At 39.8% G+C, this 16,490-nt stretch overlaps 4 protein-coding genes across 4 annotated transcripts; 3 read left to right on the top strand and 1 right to left on the bottom strand.

The window, feature by feature from the left end:
* Nucleotides 1-2,850: 2,850 nt before the first annotated feature.
* Nucleotides 2,851-5,659, top strand: LOC103429684 (uncharacterized). Its single transcript, XM_070806580.1, has 2 exons — nucleotides 2,851-4,449; nucleotides 5,025-5,659. The coding sequence occupies exons 1-2, from the start codon at nucleotides 3,737-3,739 to the stop codon at nucleotides 5,242-5,244; spliced, it is 933 nt and encodes a 310-aa protein (XP_070662681.1). The 5' UTR covers nucleotides 2,851-3,736; the 3' UTR covers nucleotides 5,245-5,659.
* Nucleotides 5,660-6,439: 780 nt separating this feature from the next.
* LOC103429685 (large ribosomal subunit protein uL5z) lies at nucleotides 6,440-8,407 on the top strand. Its single transcript, XM_008367817.4, has 5 exons — nucleotides 6,440-6,593; nucleotides 6,708-6,815; nucleotides 6,923-6,965; nucleotides 7,068-7,263; nucleotides 8,014-8,407. The coding sequence occupies exons 1-5, from the start codon at nucleotides 6,489-6,491 to the stop codon at nucleotides 8,210-8,212; spliced, it is 651 nt and encodes a 216-aa protein (XP_008366039.2). The 5' UTR covers nucleotides 6,440-6,488; the 3' UTR covers nucleotides 8,213-8,407.
* Nucleotides 8,408-9,696: 1,289 nt separating this feature from the next.
* On the top strand, nucleotides 9,697-12,693 carry LOC103429686 (pentatricopeptide repeat-containing protein DOT4, chloroplastic). Its single transcript, XM_008367818.4, has one exon. The coding sequence runs from the start codon at nucleotides 9,759-9,761 to the stop codon at nucleotides 12,396-12,398; it is 2,640 nt and encodes an 879-aa protein (XP_008366040.4). The 5' UTR covers nucleotides 9,697-9,758; the 3' UTR covers nucleotides 12,399-12,693.
* A 1,676-nt stretch (nucleotides 12,694-14,369) lies between these two features.
* Nucleotides 14,370-15,947, bottom strand: LOC103412416 (receptor-like protein 51). The gene has a single exon (XM_008350981.4). It carries the CDS (start codon nucleotides 15,847-15,849, stop codon nucleotides 14,542-14,544), a length of 1,308 nt encoding a protein of 435 aa, XP_008349203.3. The 5' UTR covers nucleotides 15,850-15,947; the 3' UTR covers nucleotides 14,370-14,541.
* Nucleotides 15,948-16,490: the final 543 nt, after the last annotated feature.

Genomic DNA, 16,490 nt, shown 5'->3' with positions numbered 1-16,490 from the left:
CAGCATGACCACATGTTAATGCCAAAGTGCCAGCCTTGGTTTCTTTCTCAAGTTCATAGTATTTGCCTTTAATTAGGGTTCATGACGTGTACACAACCTTATTGGGTGGTTGACTGGCCGTGGGACTAGACCTTCTTTATCCATCATTTGGTTTTGAAGAACGATTTATATGGATCAGGTTCGTTGGACCAGATTTTTTATATCATATTATTGAATAAGAAAGTAATGTGATGATGAACCCGTTCATGTAATTTGATTTTCTATCTTAAGGTATGCATGCATGTGTCGGATTTACACAGATCACCATGCTCTAGGTCGACATGTACCTGGTGTACCGTAATCCTCCCCAGTACATTTCATTTCATGGATTTGAATTGCACCTTCCACCATGATATTCTATTCTAAACTAATAACTCGATGATGCGACATGCATACCGTTTTTGTGACAGGTATGTTACAGAATGGTTATGTTGGTCTATTGTGATAGCCGTACAATTGTTACGAATAATCTACAATCAACAAATTGATAATTTGAGCAAATGTACTCACATGACACCTCTTGCACTTGATTAATCTTGGAAATGAAACACTATTACTTTTATAAAAAGATACATCAGTCATGTTGGCAAGTTAAACACATAATTAAAAAGTGTTATTAGTTTAGAATATCGTCGTGCATGGAATCCCAAATATAAATAAGTTAATTCCAAATTGTTTGAGTTATAATATTTTTTGTTTTTGGGTACATACAAAGTTAACTGAGTTATGTTTGCATTTTTTGCAGGGGCGTTGTATATCTTAATCAGATAATGCCTCTTGAAACAAGTAGTATTACTTCTATCAGGACAAAAGAAGATAATTATATTGACGCTTATTGTTTACCCGACAAGGTCTGATTATCTTAACCCTAATTAAGCTAATGATAATACTAATTATTGTCAATTAGTTGGGTAACTGTACCATCCAAGAAAAAACAAACCCTACTTAACTTCTTTCCTACAAATCAACTCCCCCTCCCCCTAGTATCTCATCAAACTACCTTATGTTCAAGTATTTTAAGCTTAAACCTCCCTGAGTTAAAGATATATATTTCATATTATACCTTATAAGAGAGTTGTTGTGTACCATCCAAGTAAAGTCAGCTCCACCCAATTGGTTAATAGACATTCAACATACTATAACTTGGATGCATTTTGTATGTCATTGATTGGTGAGTTTTGTTTATCGTGTAATTAGGGTTAGCCTGACCCGGAAGGTGCATATTTATTTCTTATACAAATTAATTAAAGACTCGAAAATATGATTATTTTTTTAGTCTCGTATTGACAAGGTTAATAAATAAAAACAAACACCTCACAATTTATATAAAGATACTTCAAAAGTTTAGATTGAGGGGTAACAAAACTCATCATCTATCTACTTGGCCCCTTCTCTCAAATACAAAATAAATTGATTTTTTCCATCTTTCTAAATTATTGAATTTGAAGTGCTTTTGTTACGAAATTAGCAACCTAAATATTAAGCTACTAATTACACGTTCTTAACAGGTCCTCATTAACAATCCAATTGGTTGATTTGCCACCTCTACATGTCTTGTAATTTCTATTTGCTTTTGAATTGTGCTTCAATCTTATTTAAAATTCCGTCTTATAAGGAAGTTTTCAAGGAAGTTAAATCTTAGGTCTGCAATTATAATTCTTAGACCGATCAACAAAATGTTCCTCGTACCACCAACCTCATACAATGTATATACACTTATATTTCATGAAAATGCACCATATCTTATTGGTTTTATTTATATGCATTATTTTAACCTAATTTTAGGCAGGAGATACCTTTATACCCAAGTTTGAGCCAATGACAAATTTAAGAATTAATCCAACTCTTGTTATATTTTTAAATAGAGAAATAAAGCCCTCTACCACTCAAGTTAGACGCTTTGCAGCATCAACATGTTCTTGTCAATAGGGTTGGTGCACCATTTTTAGTCTTTTTGTCTGAATCCAACCAGACATCACGATAAAGGAGTCTGATTAACTTGTAAACCAAAGAAAGAAAACGGGAAAACTCTACATATATACTACAAGTTTTCATCAAGAAGTAGAAGTCGGGAAGCACTAAGGTCATCTCCAACTGATACGGCCAAAAGGTTATAGGGCTAAAAACAGTTCGGAATGACACAAAAACCGTTTCCAACCGAGGACTAGACCAAAAGGCTTGTAAGCCCCACCGGCCAAAACCCCCAAATCAGGCCAGCGGGCTGGCCATTTCCAGCCAGCCAACCAGCCCTCCAGCTTAGCCCATTTGAATACCAACGGCTACCCGGCTTCAGACCATTCAATTAAAATAACCATATTAATTCAACTAAAATAATAAATTATATTTGACCAATGACCCTTTGGCCCCTTCAGTTAGAGATGATTTTTTGTCAAAGAGTTATGTTTGGCTTGGTCATTTGGCCTCCTCAGTTAGAGATGGTATAAAATATGGTCTGACACTGTTCATTAAAATATAATTTCTTGAAAAGCTATAGGGCTAAAGGTAGCCCCTTGAACCTCCATCAATTGGAGATGGCCTAAAGAAAACGGGAGCCCTTTGATCCTCGCTACAAAACTCTACCTCCAGAGTTATCCGCAATGCTTATTATCAGTTTATCCCAAAGAAAACGGAAAATTTTGACCTAGATCCAATAGAAGGTGAGAGGCACGGAGACCTCACTACAGAATTCTACGTCAAAGAGTTATACACGTCTTATTTTTCGATTTAGTACCACTCTAAGTCTCGAACAACTCGGAGTCATACGCGGCTCATTGCCGGTATATCCTTAAAGGAAAAATGACATGGCAAGGAGTACTTGGCTCTGCCAATGGGAACAAACATCACGTCTAACCAAACTTTGAAAGTAACTCCGCAAACAGTTGAATCTATCCGGAGACTTCCTTCCCACCTTGGAAACTCCTCCTCTGTTTCCTCAAGTCGCGCCACTCACCCAAAAAGTTTACCCATTCAAAACGCAACCCCAAACACTCTCTCTGCCAAGTCGAATTCCTGTCCAAATAAAATTACATTAAATTCCCCCAGCTACCAAATCAAAAGAAATCTTTTTATTCAATTTCTTTGCACCTTCACCTTCCGTAAAAAAAAAGAAATAAATCTCCGCACTCCTCAACCGATCCAAAATTCAAGTTTCCTTGTCTTCTTGTTATTATTTATTCATTTCCCTTAAATCTTTCTGTATTCTTTTATCCTGTTTTTATCTTTTGTTTGCATTCTTCACCAGCCTCCTACTCCTTCCTCCGTGCACGTTATATAATTTGATCAAAAACCCCATTTCTAGTATTTGAAAGCACATACTTGGTGTAGTTGAAATCGTATAGAATTAAAATCCCAGATCTGAAATTTCCCATGTTTTAGTTTCTGAGGATTTAAAGTTCTATTTTTTGCAGCTCCTTTTCTGGGATTGATCAGGCCTGTACGGATAAAGGTTTGGTTTTTAGCTCTTGGGATTTTTCTGTTTTTTTTAACAGTTTATTCGTCGATTATTTGATGATTGGATATTATATACACACACACGCATGGAGTGGTTTTTGATCACATTGCTTATGGTTTAGAGAGATAAGAATGTTATGTGCCTGTTGGTTGTGTAATTGGATTTGTGTGTGAACTATTGGAGTTAATTGGGTGTGTGAGAAAGTTGGTGTCTTTTGGAGGTTAGAGAGAGAGTTTATGTTTAGAAATGGATGCCGGGGCATGTGATTTGCAGGATAGGAGGGAGGTGTTGGGTGGAGTTGATCAGAAGGGGGGTGAAAAGTCGAAAAGTTCTGTTGTTTGGTCGGTTGTCGAGACTGTTATTGTGATTGAATCCGAAGATGATGTTTGTGTCACCGGAAAAAATGAAGATTTGGAAGCACTGGGGAGTGAGTTGGGGTCTGATAAAGCAGTGGTAGAAGGGCTTGAGAAGCCGAATGATAAGGAGGCGTGCGGCCAGCGTGGTAGTGATGAGGTACCTAGTCAAGTTGAGCAAGGAGCTAATAAGAACTCCAACTGTTCGGTTGATGGGAATGTATCTGAGACCGTGGTTGTCATTAATTCAAGTGAGTCTGGGAGTGCAGTTGGAGATAACAGAAGATTGGTTCCGAAGGTTGAGGAATTGGGATCGAGTAAGGTATTAATGGAAGAGTCAAAGAAGAAGGTGCCTCAAGCAGAAAATGATTCATATGTGAATGATATGAAGTGTGGGAGTGGTAGAGGGTTTGGTAATAAATGGGACGGGGAAAGGGTTTGTAGGATTTGCCATCTAAATTCTGATATCTCACCGCCGAGAAAAATGGGAACTGCTAATAGTTCGATCACAGCAGATTTAATTCAACTCGGTTGTGGGTGTAAAGATGAGCTTGGCGTTGCTCATGGTCATTGTGCCGAAGCATGGTTTAGGGTAAAAGGAAACAGGTAACTCTTTCTTCATATCTTTATAACAAGACATGTATTTCGACGATATGCTTTAAGCTTTGTGCGCTTTGAACTTCATTTTGTATTCGGCTATACTATCTGTAGTTTCTATGTTTTTCTTGTCTTGTATCTCGTGTTTGATGTTTCTGAGTTCATAATGCTGCGTAACTAGATCGTAATTCTTATTTATACCTGTTGAAATCTAGACTTAAGACGAAGATTCCCAATAGACTTCTTTCTTCAACTTGTTACTAAATTGTTCAACCTCGTTGCTCACTGGAAATTCGATGGTCTTTTCCCTTTCGGAATGTGGAAACCAACTGAGTTACTGAATCTCCAAGAATTGTTAGTGAAAACTTATCAGATTTAGTTTTGTAAAATAGATTGCACAGGTGATAAGGTCTTTGTTCTATTTATAACTGTAGTCTAGTTTTTCATTCATAATTTGGTTCTTTTTCTGTTTCGAATCCCGGATCAATGTCATAGTGAACACACTATAAAAAGTAATGCTATGGCTGCGTTTAAACTTTTTTGTTAGAGTTTATGCCGACTCCTTTCTCATTTTATTCATACAGGACGTGTGAAATATGTGGAGAGACTGCGCAAAACATTACCGGTCATGGGAATAACAGATTTATGGAGGAGTGGCATGAAGCAACGCTTGCTGATATCGGTAATAACTCATCGGAGAGGAATGCATCCTGTTGGCGGGGACAACCATTTTGCAACTTCATAATGGCATGTTTGGTGATAGCTTTTGTACTTCCATGGTTTTTTCGTGTGAATCTGTTCTAGGCTCCAGCAAACGGATGTGAATAAAATCTCAAGGTTCTTCTGTTGCATTATGTTTCAAGGCTGCATGTGCAGCGTGCATCGCGTGGAGTATTGCGACATGTTGCTTTAAATTGGATTTTTCCGGTCTTCCATTCACTCGCAAAGCACTCTGTCAAATTCTGCGTATGCCCGGAAGACTAGAGGTTTCAGACTAAGGAGCAGAGTGCAGTTGTTTTGCTGCTTTCTTTCAGTGTGACCGGTGATATTCTCAGGTTCTTTTTGTGGTTCTGGCATAGATCTTTGCCTTTGTAGCTCAAAAAAAAAAAAAAAAAAAACGAGAAGCTAGGACATGAAATTAGAAAGGGAAAAGGTTGTAATTCTTTCTTTGTTGTAGGCTCCATTTTTAAGTGAGAAATTGAATAGACATTTCCATGAATTCTGCACTTTCATCAGTTCAAATGTTAGGTTACAGAGACTTATGATGCATGATGCAGCATGACTTTTGTGTATATCCAAGCATACCGGAAGAGAAGGCGACCATTTTCTTTCTGTTTTCCAGTATCTTTGCCTCCACGCCAAGAGATCACTAGCACAAAATTCACGAACTCCAGTCCGTACGACAGCTTTAAGTAAATAAACCTGCAAACACGAACAAGTGAGAGGGAGAGAGGGGAAGGAAGCCTCCAAGGATGTGACGTGGGAAGAAACAGCCAGACTAGTGTATGTGAGCATTGAGATCAAAGAAATAGATAGATCATTTTCGTTAACTCCGTTAAATATTTTGTCCGGACTGCAGTGGATCATAATGAGCTTGAATCCAAAGATTTCCACTAAGCCCTCAAGATTTTCACTTAAACATCTTTACTTTACTCTCTCTACAAAATCCCACCACTCCTCCCCTCTGTCATTCTTTCCTTATTTGCCCTTTAATTTGGATGGAATAACGGAATTTACGAAAACGATCATTGCTCCACATTTTAAAAAGTTCATGGACCAATGATCACACACTTTTAGTTTATGGACCAAAGCTCTAATTGTGTTAAAATTCAGTAACTATTTCTCCAAATTCCTCTTCAATAAATATAAACGTTGGTCAAGTGTGTTGTTATTCGTTTGTAAGTGAGAAGTTTTATGTTTGAATATTGTTATATAAATGTTGCTGGGCCAGAAACCCACGAGCCCAGCAAAAGTGTTGGGTTAGATATTCACTTCCGGCCCGAAAAACTCTCGGATTGAAGTCCAATGAGGGTTCCGACCCGGCCCAAATGAGAAATATAAACCCTAGCTCCCTCGCTTCTCCTATTTGTACTCCATCTTCTCAACCTCCGCTGCTTCTCCGCCTTCTCTGCAACAACACTCATCCCACAATGGTCTCTCTCTCTCTCTCCTCACTCTCTCACTCTCTCTCTCTCCAACTCTCTCCTTCTCTCTCATGATTGTTTGGATTTCTGATGAATTTGTTGCTTTGGTGTTTTGAATTTCAGGCGTCGGAGAGCAAGATGGCGAATCCCATGAGGGAAATCAAGGTTCAGAAGCTCGTCCTCAACATCTCCGTCGGAGAAAGCGGCGATCGTCTTACCAGAGCGGCCAAGGTTCCCCCATTTTACTTGCTTCTCAACCCCCCTCCCCCCAAAACCCAGAAAGTCATCCAAAATCGTAGATACTGATATTTCATTTCCGATTTTGCCCTTTTCTCTAGGTCTTGGAGCAGCTCAGCGGCCAGACCCCTGTCTTCTCCAAAGGTGATTGAATTAGGTTATCTCTGATATATATATATATATATATATATGTATATTTTGTATTATTTATTCATGTATTTATTTGTGAGTTGTGATTCTGTGCAGCTCGATACACTGTGAGGTCTTTCGGGATCAGGCGTAACGAGAAGATTGCCTGCTACGTGACTGTCCGTGGCGAAAAGGCAATGCAGCTTTTGGAGAGTGGACTGAAGGTCAAGGAATACGAGCTGTTGCGCAGGAACTTCAGCGACACCGGATGCTTTGGTTTCGGTATTCAGGAACACATTGATCTCGGAATCAAGTTAGTGCTTCTCTATGTTTTATTTTGGCATTTACCCTCATGGAATTTCTCTTTGTTGAATATTTGTGCTTAATGATTTTGCGAAAATGCAATGTATGTTGATTGGTTTTGTGTTTGCGGTTTAGATTATATCTTATATGAGATTGCGAAGGTTGTGTAACGTTTACATCGGCGTTGGATATGATCATTAACTTACTTTTAACTACTATCGGATTAGAATTAGGCCACCACTATTCAGTTTACATTTCCGAATAGCATTGGCCGGAAAAATGTTTGCAGATTAGCATAAAAATAGAGTTAGATATCCCTGGTGAACATTGCATTGTTACGTCACTAATAAGCTACTGTTAGGTGTAATTTGGATTATGTTCAGATTCTGAAAATTTCAGTTTTGCGTGAGAACGATATGCGTACCTTGCCCTCCCTGTGATTATCTTGGATTCCCTTAGAACATCCTTTTGTCGTATTTATCTTCTCTCAATCATGTGTATATCTTTTTGGGAGCAGCCTCTCCATAAATGGGGGTAAGGTTAGCCGACATTCACCTCTCCCAGACCCTGCGTAAAGCGGGAGCCTTGTGCACTGGTACGAATCATGTGTATATCTTTCTAAGGTGTTAAATTTCTAGAAATCGAATATGCTTACTTTGCGATACAAGCAATATATTTAGGATTCATTTTTACCATCTGTTTATCTTCTGATATTTTTTTACATACCCCATCCCTTACCAGATTGTTCTTCTTTCGTCAGGTATGACCCTTCTACTGGTATCTATGGTATGGACTTCTATGTTGTCCTAGAGCGCCCAGGGTACCGTGTGGGACGTCGCCGCAGATGCAAGTCGCGCGTTGGTATTCAGCACAGGGTTACCAAGGAGGACTCGATGAAGTGGTTCCAGGTCAAATATGAAGGAGTCATCCTCAACAAGTCCCAAAATATTACCGGCTAGACAGATCAACCACAATCTCTCATATTTTGTTTTAGGTTTTGCAATTTGTTGCTACCGTTTACCGATTTCCAAGTAAGAGCTAGTATTTTCTTTTAGACGATGTGCGAGTATTTTTGATCTTAAGAGCTATCTGACGCTCGCTTGTTTCACAACTCTTTTTGCTTATATGGGAAGCATGTTTTATTTCTTGTTTCATTGCTTACTTTACAACCGCCTTGGCTGAACTTGTGATTGCTGTTTTCGGGTTAGAAAACAAACCCTGATGGTTTGCTATTGCCGGATTTATCACTGCAATGCTTGTTCATTTGGCTATCTACGACTGCATGAACTTGAAGAAGTAAATGCGAAATTTTGAGTAACCTTTAATTCCTCTCGACTTCGCGATTTCTTTCAGCTCGGGAGGTTCATTTCTTCCTCTCTTACCAAATCTAATTCCCCGGTTCCGGACCTTCTGGTCGCTGAAGGTGTTGCTCCGTTATCCAGCTCAAGAAACTTCGACCTTGGGATTGATTGAGGTGGAATTGGGGATCGTTTCACAAAATTTTGCCTGCAGTAATTATAATTTGATCAAGAAATAGTATGTGAAAGATGAGAAATCTAATCATCGTAATTATCTTCATTGATATTCTATACTGCTCTAATCTATGGGGACGGAACTCCGAACATGGATGCAAGGAGGTTGGCACACTGCCATCAACCGACCTAACCACGAAAAATGAGCATGTCTAGTTGCAAAAGTTGCGTACGAAGGAATCAAACAAGATGTTCATCTCATCAACATTAACTTTTGGATTCCTTGAACCGTGAAGAGCCCGAAGAATCGAATCAGATTGCGGCCTATCTTCGAAGTCAACGGAGCTAATCTTCTCATCCTCCACAGCGTCTTCTTTTGAGATCGAAGTTTGTATCCGTCGGAACAGAGTAATGATCTCTTCCTGGCTCGATGCATTCGATTTTCTGGATCCCCGTTTCTTACTTCCATCCTTGTTGCTCCTCCTTTCTGATCGTCTCCGAGGAGGTTGGTGCCTTCCATTCCCTTGAGACGCAATGCTGCAGGTGACAGCCAAGTGAAGCTCCTTTCGCGGCTCAAAAGGTGGTGAAGGCATATCTGTAATCTCAAGCCAAAGTTAACAAGCTGCATCAAAAAATGATCCTCAGTCTATTGCCACCAAACAACAAGTTCATTTTCCTGATATCAAATATCCAAACTTCTATTTGTTTCAAGTTAGTCAACGGAGTTGGCGTGTCTGTCCTTTTGCACTCAAGTTTGAATCTCTCTTTGTAAATGAGAGTAATTTAAATTATCGCACTAAAGTTTGAATCCCTCTCCGACAAGACTGACAATCCCAGACAATAAAATACTCAGACCGAGCCACCATTTATTTTATTTTATTTATTTAAATTGTCCACAACTTCTTGAGGCGTTTGTAAACCACGCGCCACTATTTATTTTATTTATTTAAAAATTTATCTTCCGGGTTCCGAATAGTTGAAATTTTCGCGCGGCTTTGGTCGGTGTCCACACTTCACGGAGAAACAGAGAGCTATGTTGATGGTGGCCACAACCGCACCGCCAAACTTGTTGTCGATGCCTCCTCTTCCTCGCCACGAAAACAAATCAAAATCTTTCAGACCCTCAAATGGTTACATCTTCCTCAAACCCTCTTCAAAAACCCTTATGTTATCTCCAAATTCGGGCCTTTCTCGTGCCCGATTTCGCGTCTCCGACTCTCTCGCCGCACCCGCCATCACCGGAGTTGCGGACAAGAACGCCAAGATTAACAAGTACTGCGAAATGGGTAATCTGAAATCCGCCATGGAAATGGTGTCCGGGGCTCAAAAATCCGAGCTTGACTTGGAGGCTTACTGCTCCGTCGTGGAGCTATGTGCTGGAATGATGTCCCTGCAAGACGGGAAAAGGGTTCACTCAGTTATCTGTGACAATGGTGTGGAAGCTGATGGGCAACTGGGTGCAAAACTTGTGTTTATGTATGTAAAATGTGGGGATTTAAGAGAAGCGAGGCGGGTTTTCGATAAGTTATCGAATGGGAAGGTGTTTGTTTGGAATCTTATGATTAATGAGTATGCGAAGGTTCGTAATTTCAGGGAAGGTGTGTACTTGTTTGGGAAGATGCAGGAGCTTGGCATCCAAGCAAACTCGTATACGTTTTCATGTGTTTTGAAGTGTTTTTCGGCACTTGGATGTGTGCGGGAAGGCGAATGGATTCATGGATATCTGTATAAATTGGGTTTCGGTTCTGATAACACGGTTGGAAATTCGCTAATGGCTTTCTATTTTAAGAATCGAAGAATTGAGAATGCACGTAAGGTGTTCGATGAATTGTGCGATCGAGATGTTATATCATGGAATTCGATGATAAGTGCGTATGTGTCTAACGGTCTTGCAGAGAAGGGGGTTGAGATTTTCAGACAGATGGTTTCTTTAGGGATAGATGTGGATTTGGCTACCATTATCAATGTTCTAATGGCTTGTGTAGCCGGTGGGAATCTTTCGCTGGGCAGGGCGCTTCATGCGTATGCAATAAAAGCTTCTTTTGACGAGGATGTCATGTTCTGTAATAATGTTCTGGATATGTATTCGAAATGCGGGGATCTGAGTAGTGCAATCCAGGTTTTTAAGAAGATGGGTGAGAGAAGTGTTGTGTCATGGACTTCAATGATAGCAGGGCACATTCGAGAAGGGCTTTCAGATGAGGCAATCGGATTGTTCTCTGAAATGGAAAGGGATGGTGTTAATCCAGATGCTTATACAATCACGAGCATACTTCATGCATGTGCTAGTAGTGGCTCATTGAAGAAAGGCAGGGATATACACAACTACATTAAGGAACATGGCATGGACTCGAGTTTATATGTCTGTAATACTCTCATGGATATGTATGCAAAATGCGGAAGCATGGAAGATGCTCACTCAGTTTTTTCTCGTATGCCTGCGAAGGACATTGTCTCGTGGAATACCATGATAGGAGGTTACTCAAAAAATTGTCTTCCAAATGAAGCTCTTAAACTCTTTTCTGAGATGATGCAGAAATCAAAACCTGACAGCATGACAATTGCCAGTGTCCTTCCGGCTTGTGCCAGCCTAGCAGCTCTAAATAGAGGTCAAGAGATCCATGGTCATATATTGAGAAATGGATACTTTTCTGAACGGCATGTTGCCAATGCACTTGTTGACATGTATGTCAAGTGCGGGGTGCTAGTTCTTGCACGATTACTTTTTGACATTATTCCCGTAAAAGATCTGATCTCTTGGACTGTGATCGTTGCTGGATATGGCATGCATGGATTTGGAAGGGAAGCTATTGCTGCCTTTAATGAGATGAGAAAAGCAGGAATAGAACCCGACAGCGTTTCCTTCATTTCGATACTCTATGCTTGCAGTCATTCGGGATTACGCGATGAAGCATGGAGATTCTTCGATACTATGAGAAATGATTACGGCATTGTTCCCAAGTTAGAGCACTATGCTTGTATGGTGGATCTCCTTTCCCGCACGGGGAATCTAACCAAGGCGTATAAATTTATCAAGACAATGCCGATTGAGCCAGATGCAACAATCTGGGGTTCCTTGCTCTGTGGTTGTAGGATCCACCATGATGTGAAACTAGCGGAGAAAGTCGCTGAACATGTTTTTGAACTAGAGCCCGAAAACACAGGGTATTATGTGCTTCTGGCGAACATATATGCAGAGGCAGAAAAGTGGGAAGAAGTGAAAATGTTGAGGGAGAGGATCACTCGGCGAGGCTTGAAAAAGAATCCAGGCTGTAGTTGGATAGAGATCAAAGGCAAAGTTAAAATCTTTGTCGCTGGAGACAGTTCACACCCACAAGCTGCGAAGATAGAGTCCCTATTGAAGAGATTACGATTGAAGATGAAGGAAGAAGGCCAGTCTCCGAAAATGCAGTATGCTTTGATTAATGCAGATGAGGCGGAGAAAGAAGTGGCCCTCTGTGGGCACAGTGAGAAGTTAGCCATAGCATTTGGGATACTGAACTTGCAACCAGGGAAAACCATACGGGTGACGAAGAATCTACGAGTATGCGGTGACTGTCATGAGATGGCCAAGTTCATCTCCAGGACATCTAGGAGGGAGATTGTTTTAAGAGACTCGAACCGCTTTCACCATATGAAGGACGGGAATTGTTCTTGCAGGGGTTTCTGGTAATCTGAAGTTGGAGTGAAGTGTAAATCATCTCCCCTTCACTCGGTTGATTGTCCTATGCATGATTTGGTTTAATTTGAAGGCATGTTATGCTTGTTCCCCCGTTTTGACGTGACTGAGATTGGAAGGGTGAATCAAGCGTGGATATCGGCCGTCGAGATGCAGGGTTGTTCTGTGTTGTAATTTGTAACATCGTCTTGTAAATTCACAGATAGATCATAGAGCAAAGGAAAAAGTTGGTAAGCTCTTTGGAAATTAGTAAATTTCCCTTTCGGAAAAGGAAAGGTTCGTGTTTTTATTACAAGATTGTTTAAATTTTGGTTAATTTATCATTTGAAATTAGCGGGGATTTGTCACGCAACGGGGCTATTTTTCCAATTTCGAGTTCGGGGCGTGACAGTATTTTAGTTCTGAAATTAGTGGTAATTAGGGTTTGTTTTTGAAGTCATTTCTTCCGAGTGTTCTAAAATGGAAATCCACCGCTTTAATATCATGATATTAGTTTGGTGTTGCTGCGCTTCATGCATATCATTATATAAAAGAAAACTAATGAAAAAGGCTTGGAAACTTTGAGTTTTAATGATAAGGACAAAATAAAAGGTAAAGTAAATAGTATCATGATTGACTTTTTAGTGTAAAAATGTGATTTTTCGTTAAAATGAACAGTACCGGGTGCTTTTCGTTAAAGTTCCCTTATATAAATGGATGTGAATATATTAAATAACTAAAAAGGATATGATATTTAATATGATATAATAATTGTCAAAAAAAATAGGGAACTTTAACGAAAAGCACCTGGTACTGTTCACTTTAACGAAAAACCACATTTTTCTACTAAAAAGTCAATCATGGTACTATTCACTTTACTCTTTATTTTGTCCTTATCATTAAAACTCAAAGTTTTCAAGTTATTTTCATTAGTTTTCTAAAAAAATAATGCAAGGGCAATGATTGTAATTTTGTAAACTATGTGGGGTATATTTGTTATTTAAAAATTTCTTTAAATATGCAATGATTACTATTCTTTAAAAAAAAAAAACCTTTTTTAAAGCATGTTTTTTTTAAAAGCACCACATTCTCAAACCAACCCTAAATCATTCTAATTTGGAATTTGTGTTTGATTTTTGGGGGAGCGGGTATACTATTATGGAAAGCGGATATACTATTCTGGCCAGCTTTTTTATTTTTATTCTTATTTTATTTTTTAAGGAGGATAACTGGTGACGAACTACGGTCATCCAACCCTTTCAGGCTCGTAGGAGGCTATTTGGAAATTGCACCATACCCATGGCCACAATTAAGCAGATTTACAACTTACAAAGTATTGAATCCAAGACTTTCCTTTTTTTCTTCAAGAAGTTGTTCATAATTTTTCACTAAACTACTTATTGTGGTTATTGTTCTGTCCAACTGACCGAACCCACATTACAGTACCACCATTATTTGAATTCCAAAAGAGGCATATAAGGACCCAATTTTACCAAAATAAAAGTACATTTTATCAAATCAAATCCAAATTTAACATTAATGAATGTGCTACGAATATATACAACCAAAAGAAGAAAGGAAACTTGGAGAAAGCAGAATTAATGAAAGAGTATTGCTACATAGATTAAATTTGCAAACTAAATGATGTATTATTAATAAGAATAAGCACATTTATCAACGTTTATGTAATAAATCAATCATCAACTTCTATATCCTTTCGTTTTCAAAATTTTATCTACAAATTTAATCTCCTAGCATTACTCTTAATAAAAAGTGAGAATAAGTAAATGCTTGTTGTGGTATTGGTTTGTCATTCAGTACTACGGTTTGGTGGTTTTTCTCTTCACTTGGAAGTGAGAAGTTTTAAGTTCGAATCTCGTGGATGACGAATTCGATACCAAATTAGGCTGTTCTTTGTGTAACTTAGTGTAAAATATCGATGTGCTAAAAAAAAAAAAAAAAAAAAAAGTAGTAAATGCTTGTGGCTGAAGGAAGGAAAATTACATACAAAATATATTAGCCGATCGTTGGATTGACTAAATCAAATGAAATCCGGAGAGAAACAAAGGAGTCTCGCAGAAAGAGAAACCATGTATGCGGAAAATATTTCCCAAAAATTAAATCAACAAAACAATGCAGTTTCAAGCTTGATCAACTTTCAACGACAGCATTTCGAGAGAAGAACCAAGAAAATAACGAGGAAGACAAGAGAAGAAAGCGCAATGGCCACACCAAGAACAACCTTATTTGGCCCATGTTGTCGATCCTGCTTTTGATCATCCTCATCACTGTCGTCATAGTCCGAATTAGTGCTGCCATCCGCTGACGAATCATCGCCTTTCGCCTGCGGCGGCGACATGGGCAGTCCATGTTTGTCGCAGGGAGAAATCCCCAGCTTTAGTTTCGACGACAGAACAGAGTTGTTGTAGCAGAGGTTGCTGTTCCCGCTAATCTTGAACACTTGCAGTCTGCTAATGAACGACGCATTGAACGGCACGACCCCGTGAAACTCGTTGTTTGCGAGATTTAAGTGCTTCAAGCCCTTCATGTCGGAGAGGAATTTTGGGATTGTTCCGTTGAGCTGATTCGAGCTCAGATCGAGATGAACTAAGTCCGGGATTGCTGAAATCGACTCCGGGATGGCGCCGGATAAAGAATTTGAGGACAAAGACACGTTCTTTAGCGAAATCAGGTCCCCGAACGAATTGGGTATTTCGCCATTGATGGAATTGGAGGAAAGGTTTAAGGTTTCGAGGTTTTCGAGGAGTGTGAGGAAACTGGGTATCTTCCCCCGAAGCTTATTGCCGGAAAAATCGATGTGGGTAAGGTTTAAATTCATGTGCTTCGGAATGCTGCCGGTTAAATTGGCTTGGGAGATGGTGACTGACCTGAGCTTCTTCAAGTTTCCGAGGATGACGAAGGGTCCAGAGGCATTGACTTGGACGTTGGAGACGGTGAGATCGGTGAGGTTTTGGAGGCGGGCGAGCCAGACGCCGGTGAGGCGGCGGAGGGAGTTGATGCATGTGAAGGAGTGGAGGGAAGCGACGAGGTCGGCGGGGAAGCGGATTGGAGCAATGGGGCAGTTGAGGAACTGGAGGGACTGGAGGGTGGAGAGGGATTTGAGGGCGGTGAAGGAGAGGGCGACGTCGTCGGAGCAGTTGACGAGGCGGAGGGAAAGGAGGTGGCGGAAGGGCTTGGAGGAGTCGCAGCGGGTGGTGTTTGGGGGGAGGATGGAGGGGTTTGTGCAGGGGTCTTTGGAGGTGGGAATGTTGAGGGATTGGAGGGCTCTGAGTTGCTTTGGGTCGAGTGTGCTTGAAGATGGTGAGGATGGTGAGGTGGTGGAGTTTGGTGGGGTGGGGGAGGAGGTGGGAGATGGGGTTGGGGGGAGTGGTGCTGTGGCTGAGACGGCGGTGGTGGAGAGGAGGAGGTGGAGAAGTAGAGTGAGAAGCAACGGTGGGGGTTCCATTTTAGAGAGACAACAGAGAGAGAGAGAGAGAGAGAGAGAGAGAGAGAGAGAGATCTTGCCTGATGGGGAAGAGTGGGAGTGTGTATTTGTGAGAGGAATTAAGTGTGTGTACTAATGGAAGAACATGGGTTTTATAAAAAGAAAAAATAAATAAAAGAGCTTGGAAGCGAAAGATTTTTTAGTGTGTATGTAATATAAATTAGTATGTCATATGTCTTTTTATTTACATATAACGTGATTTTTTTGTGTGTATGGAATATAAATTAGTATGTCATATATCTTTATTTACATATAACGTATGTGTCTGTATTTCGAGTACGATGAAAAATCTCTTCCGAAGAACAATGAAATGAGAACTTAAACCAGCAGCCACTAACACCCTTGTAGGCAAAGAAAATAATAATAATCTACCAACTTTCTTCACTTTTATTCTTTTTGCAACATTGATTGTGAAAAATCAGAGTGGTTGCTTGTATGAAAAGGCTAACCCGGTTGAGTATGTAAATAACCGATAAAATCAAGGGCTTCCTTATGTGGCCACACTTGTACATTGTTTAAACATTTGTGCTGCATCTGCTCATATTAAAATTTAAATACAAGAACATGTTAATGCAGTAATTAATCAAATAGTAAGTAAATGG

This window comes from Malus domestica, chromosome 10, assembly GCF_042453785.1.
Source record: "Malus domestica chromosome 10, GDT2T_hap1".
NCBI lineage: Eukaryota > Viridiplantae > Streptophyta > Magnoliopsida > Rosales > Rosaceae > Malus > Malus domestica.
Note: the sequence above shows the minus strand (reverse complement) of the source record. Positions and strands in the feature narration are given on the sequence as shown.

Excerpts from the sequence above, each read along its gene's own strand:
- LOC103429685 (XM_008367817.4), top strand. The coding sequence starts at position 6,489 with ATGAGAAATATAAACCCTAGCTCCCTCGCTTCTCCTATTTGTACTCCA. Across the intron at positions 6,594-6,707 it reads ACAACACTCATCCCACAATG|GCGTCGGAGAGCAAGATGGC; the intron begins GTCTCTCTCTCT and ends TTTGAATTTCAG. Across the intron at positions 6,816-6,922 it reads GTCTTACCAGAGCGGCCAAG|GTCTTGGAGCAGCTCAGCGG; the intron begins GTTCCCCCATTT and ends CCTTTTCTCTAG.
- LOC103429684 (XM_070806580.1), top strand. The coding sequence starts at position 3,737 with ATGGATGCCGGGGCATGTGATTTGCAGGATAGGAGGGAGGTGTTGGGT. Across the intron at positions 4,450-5,024 it reads TTTAGGGTAAAAGGAAACAG|GACGTGTGAAATATGTGGAG; the intron begins GTAACTCTTTCT and ends TTATTCATACAG.
- LOC103412416 (XM_008350981.4), bottom strand. The coding sequence starts at position 15,849 with ATGGAACCCCCACCGTTGCTTCTCACTCTACTTCTCCACCTCCTCCTC.
- LOC103429686 (XM_008367818.4), top strand. The coding sequence starts at position 9,759 with ATGTTGATGGTGGCCACAACCGCACCGCCAAACTTGTTGTCGATGCCT.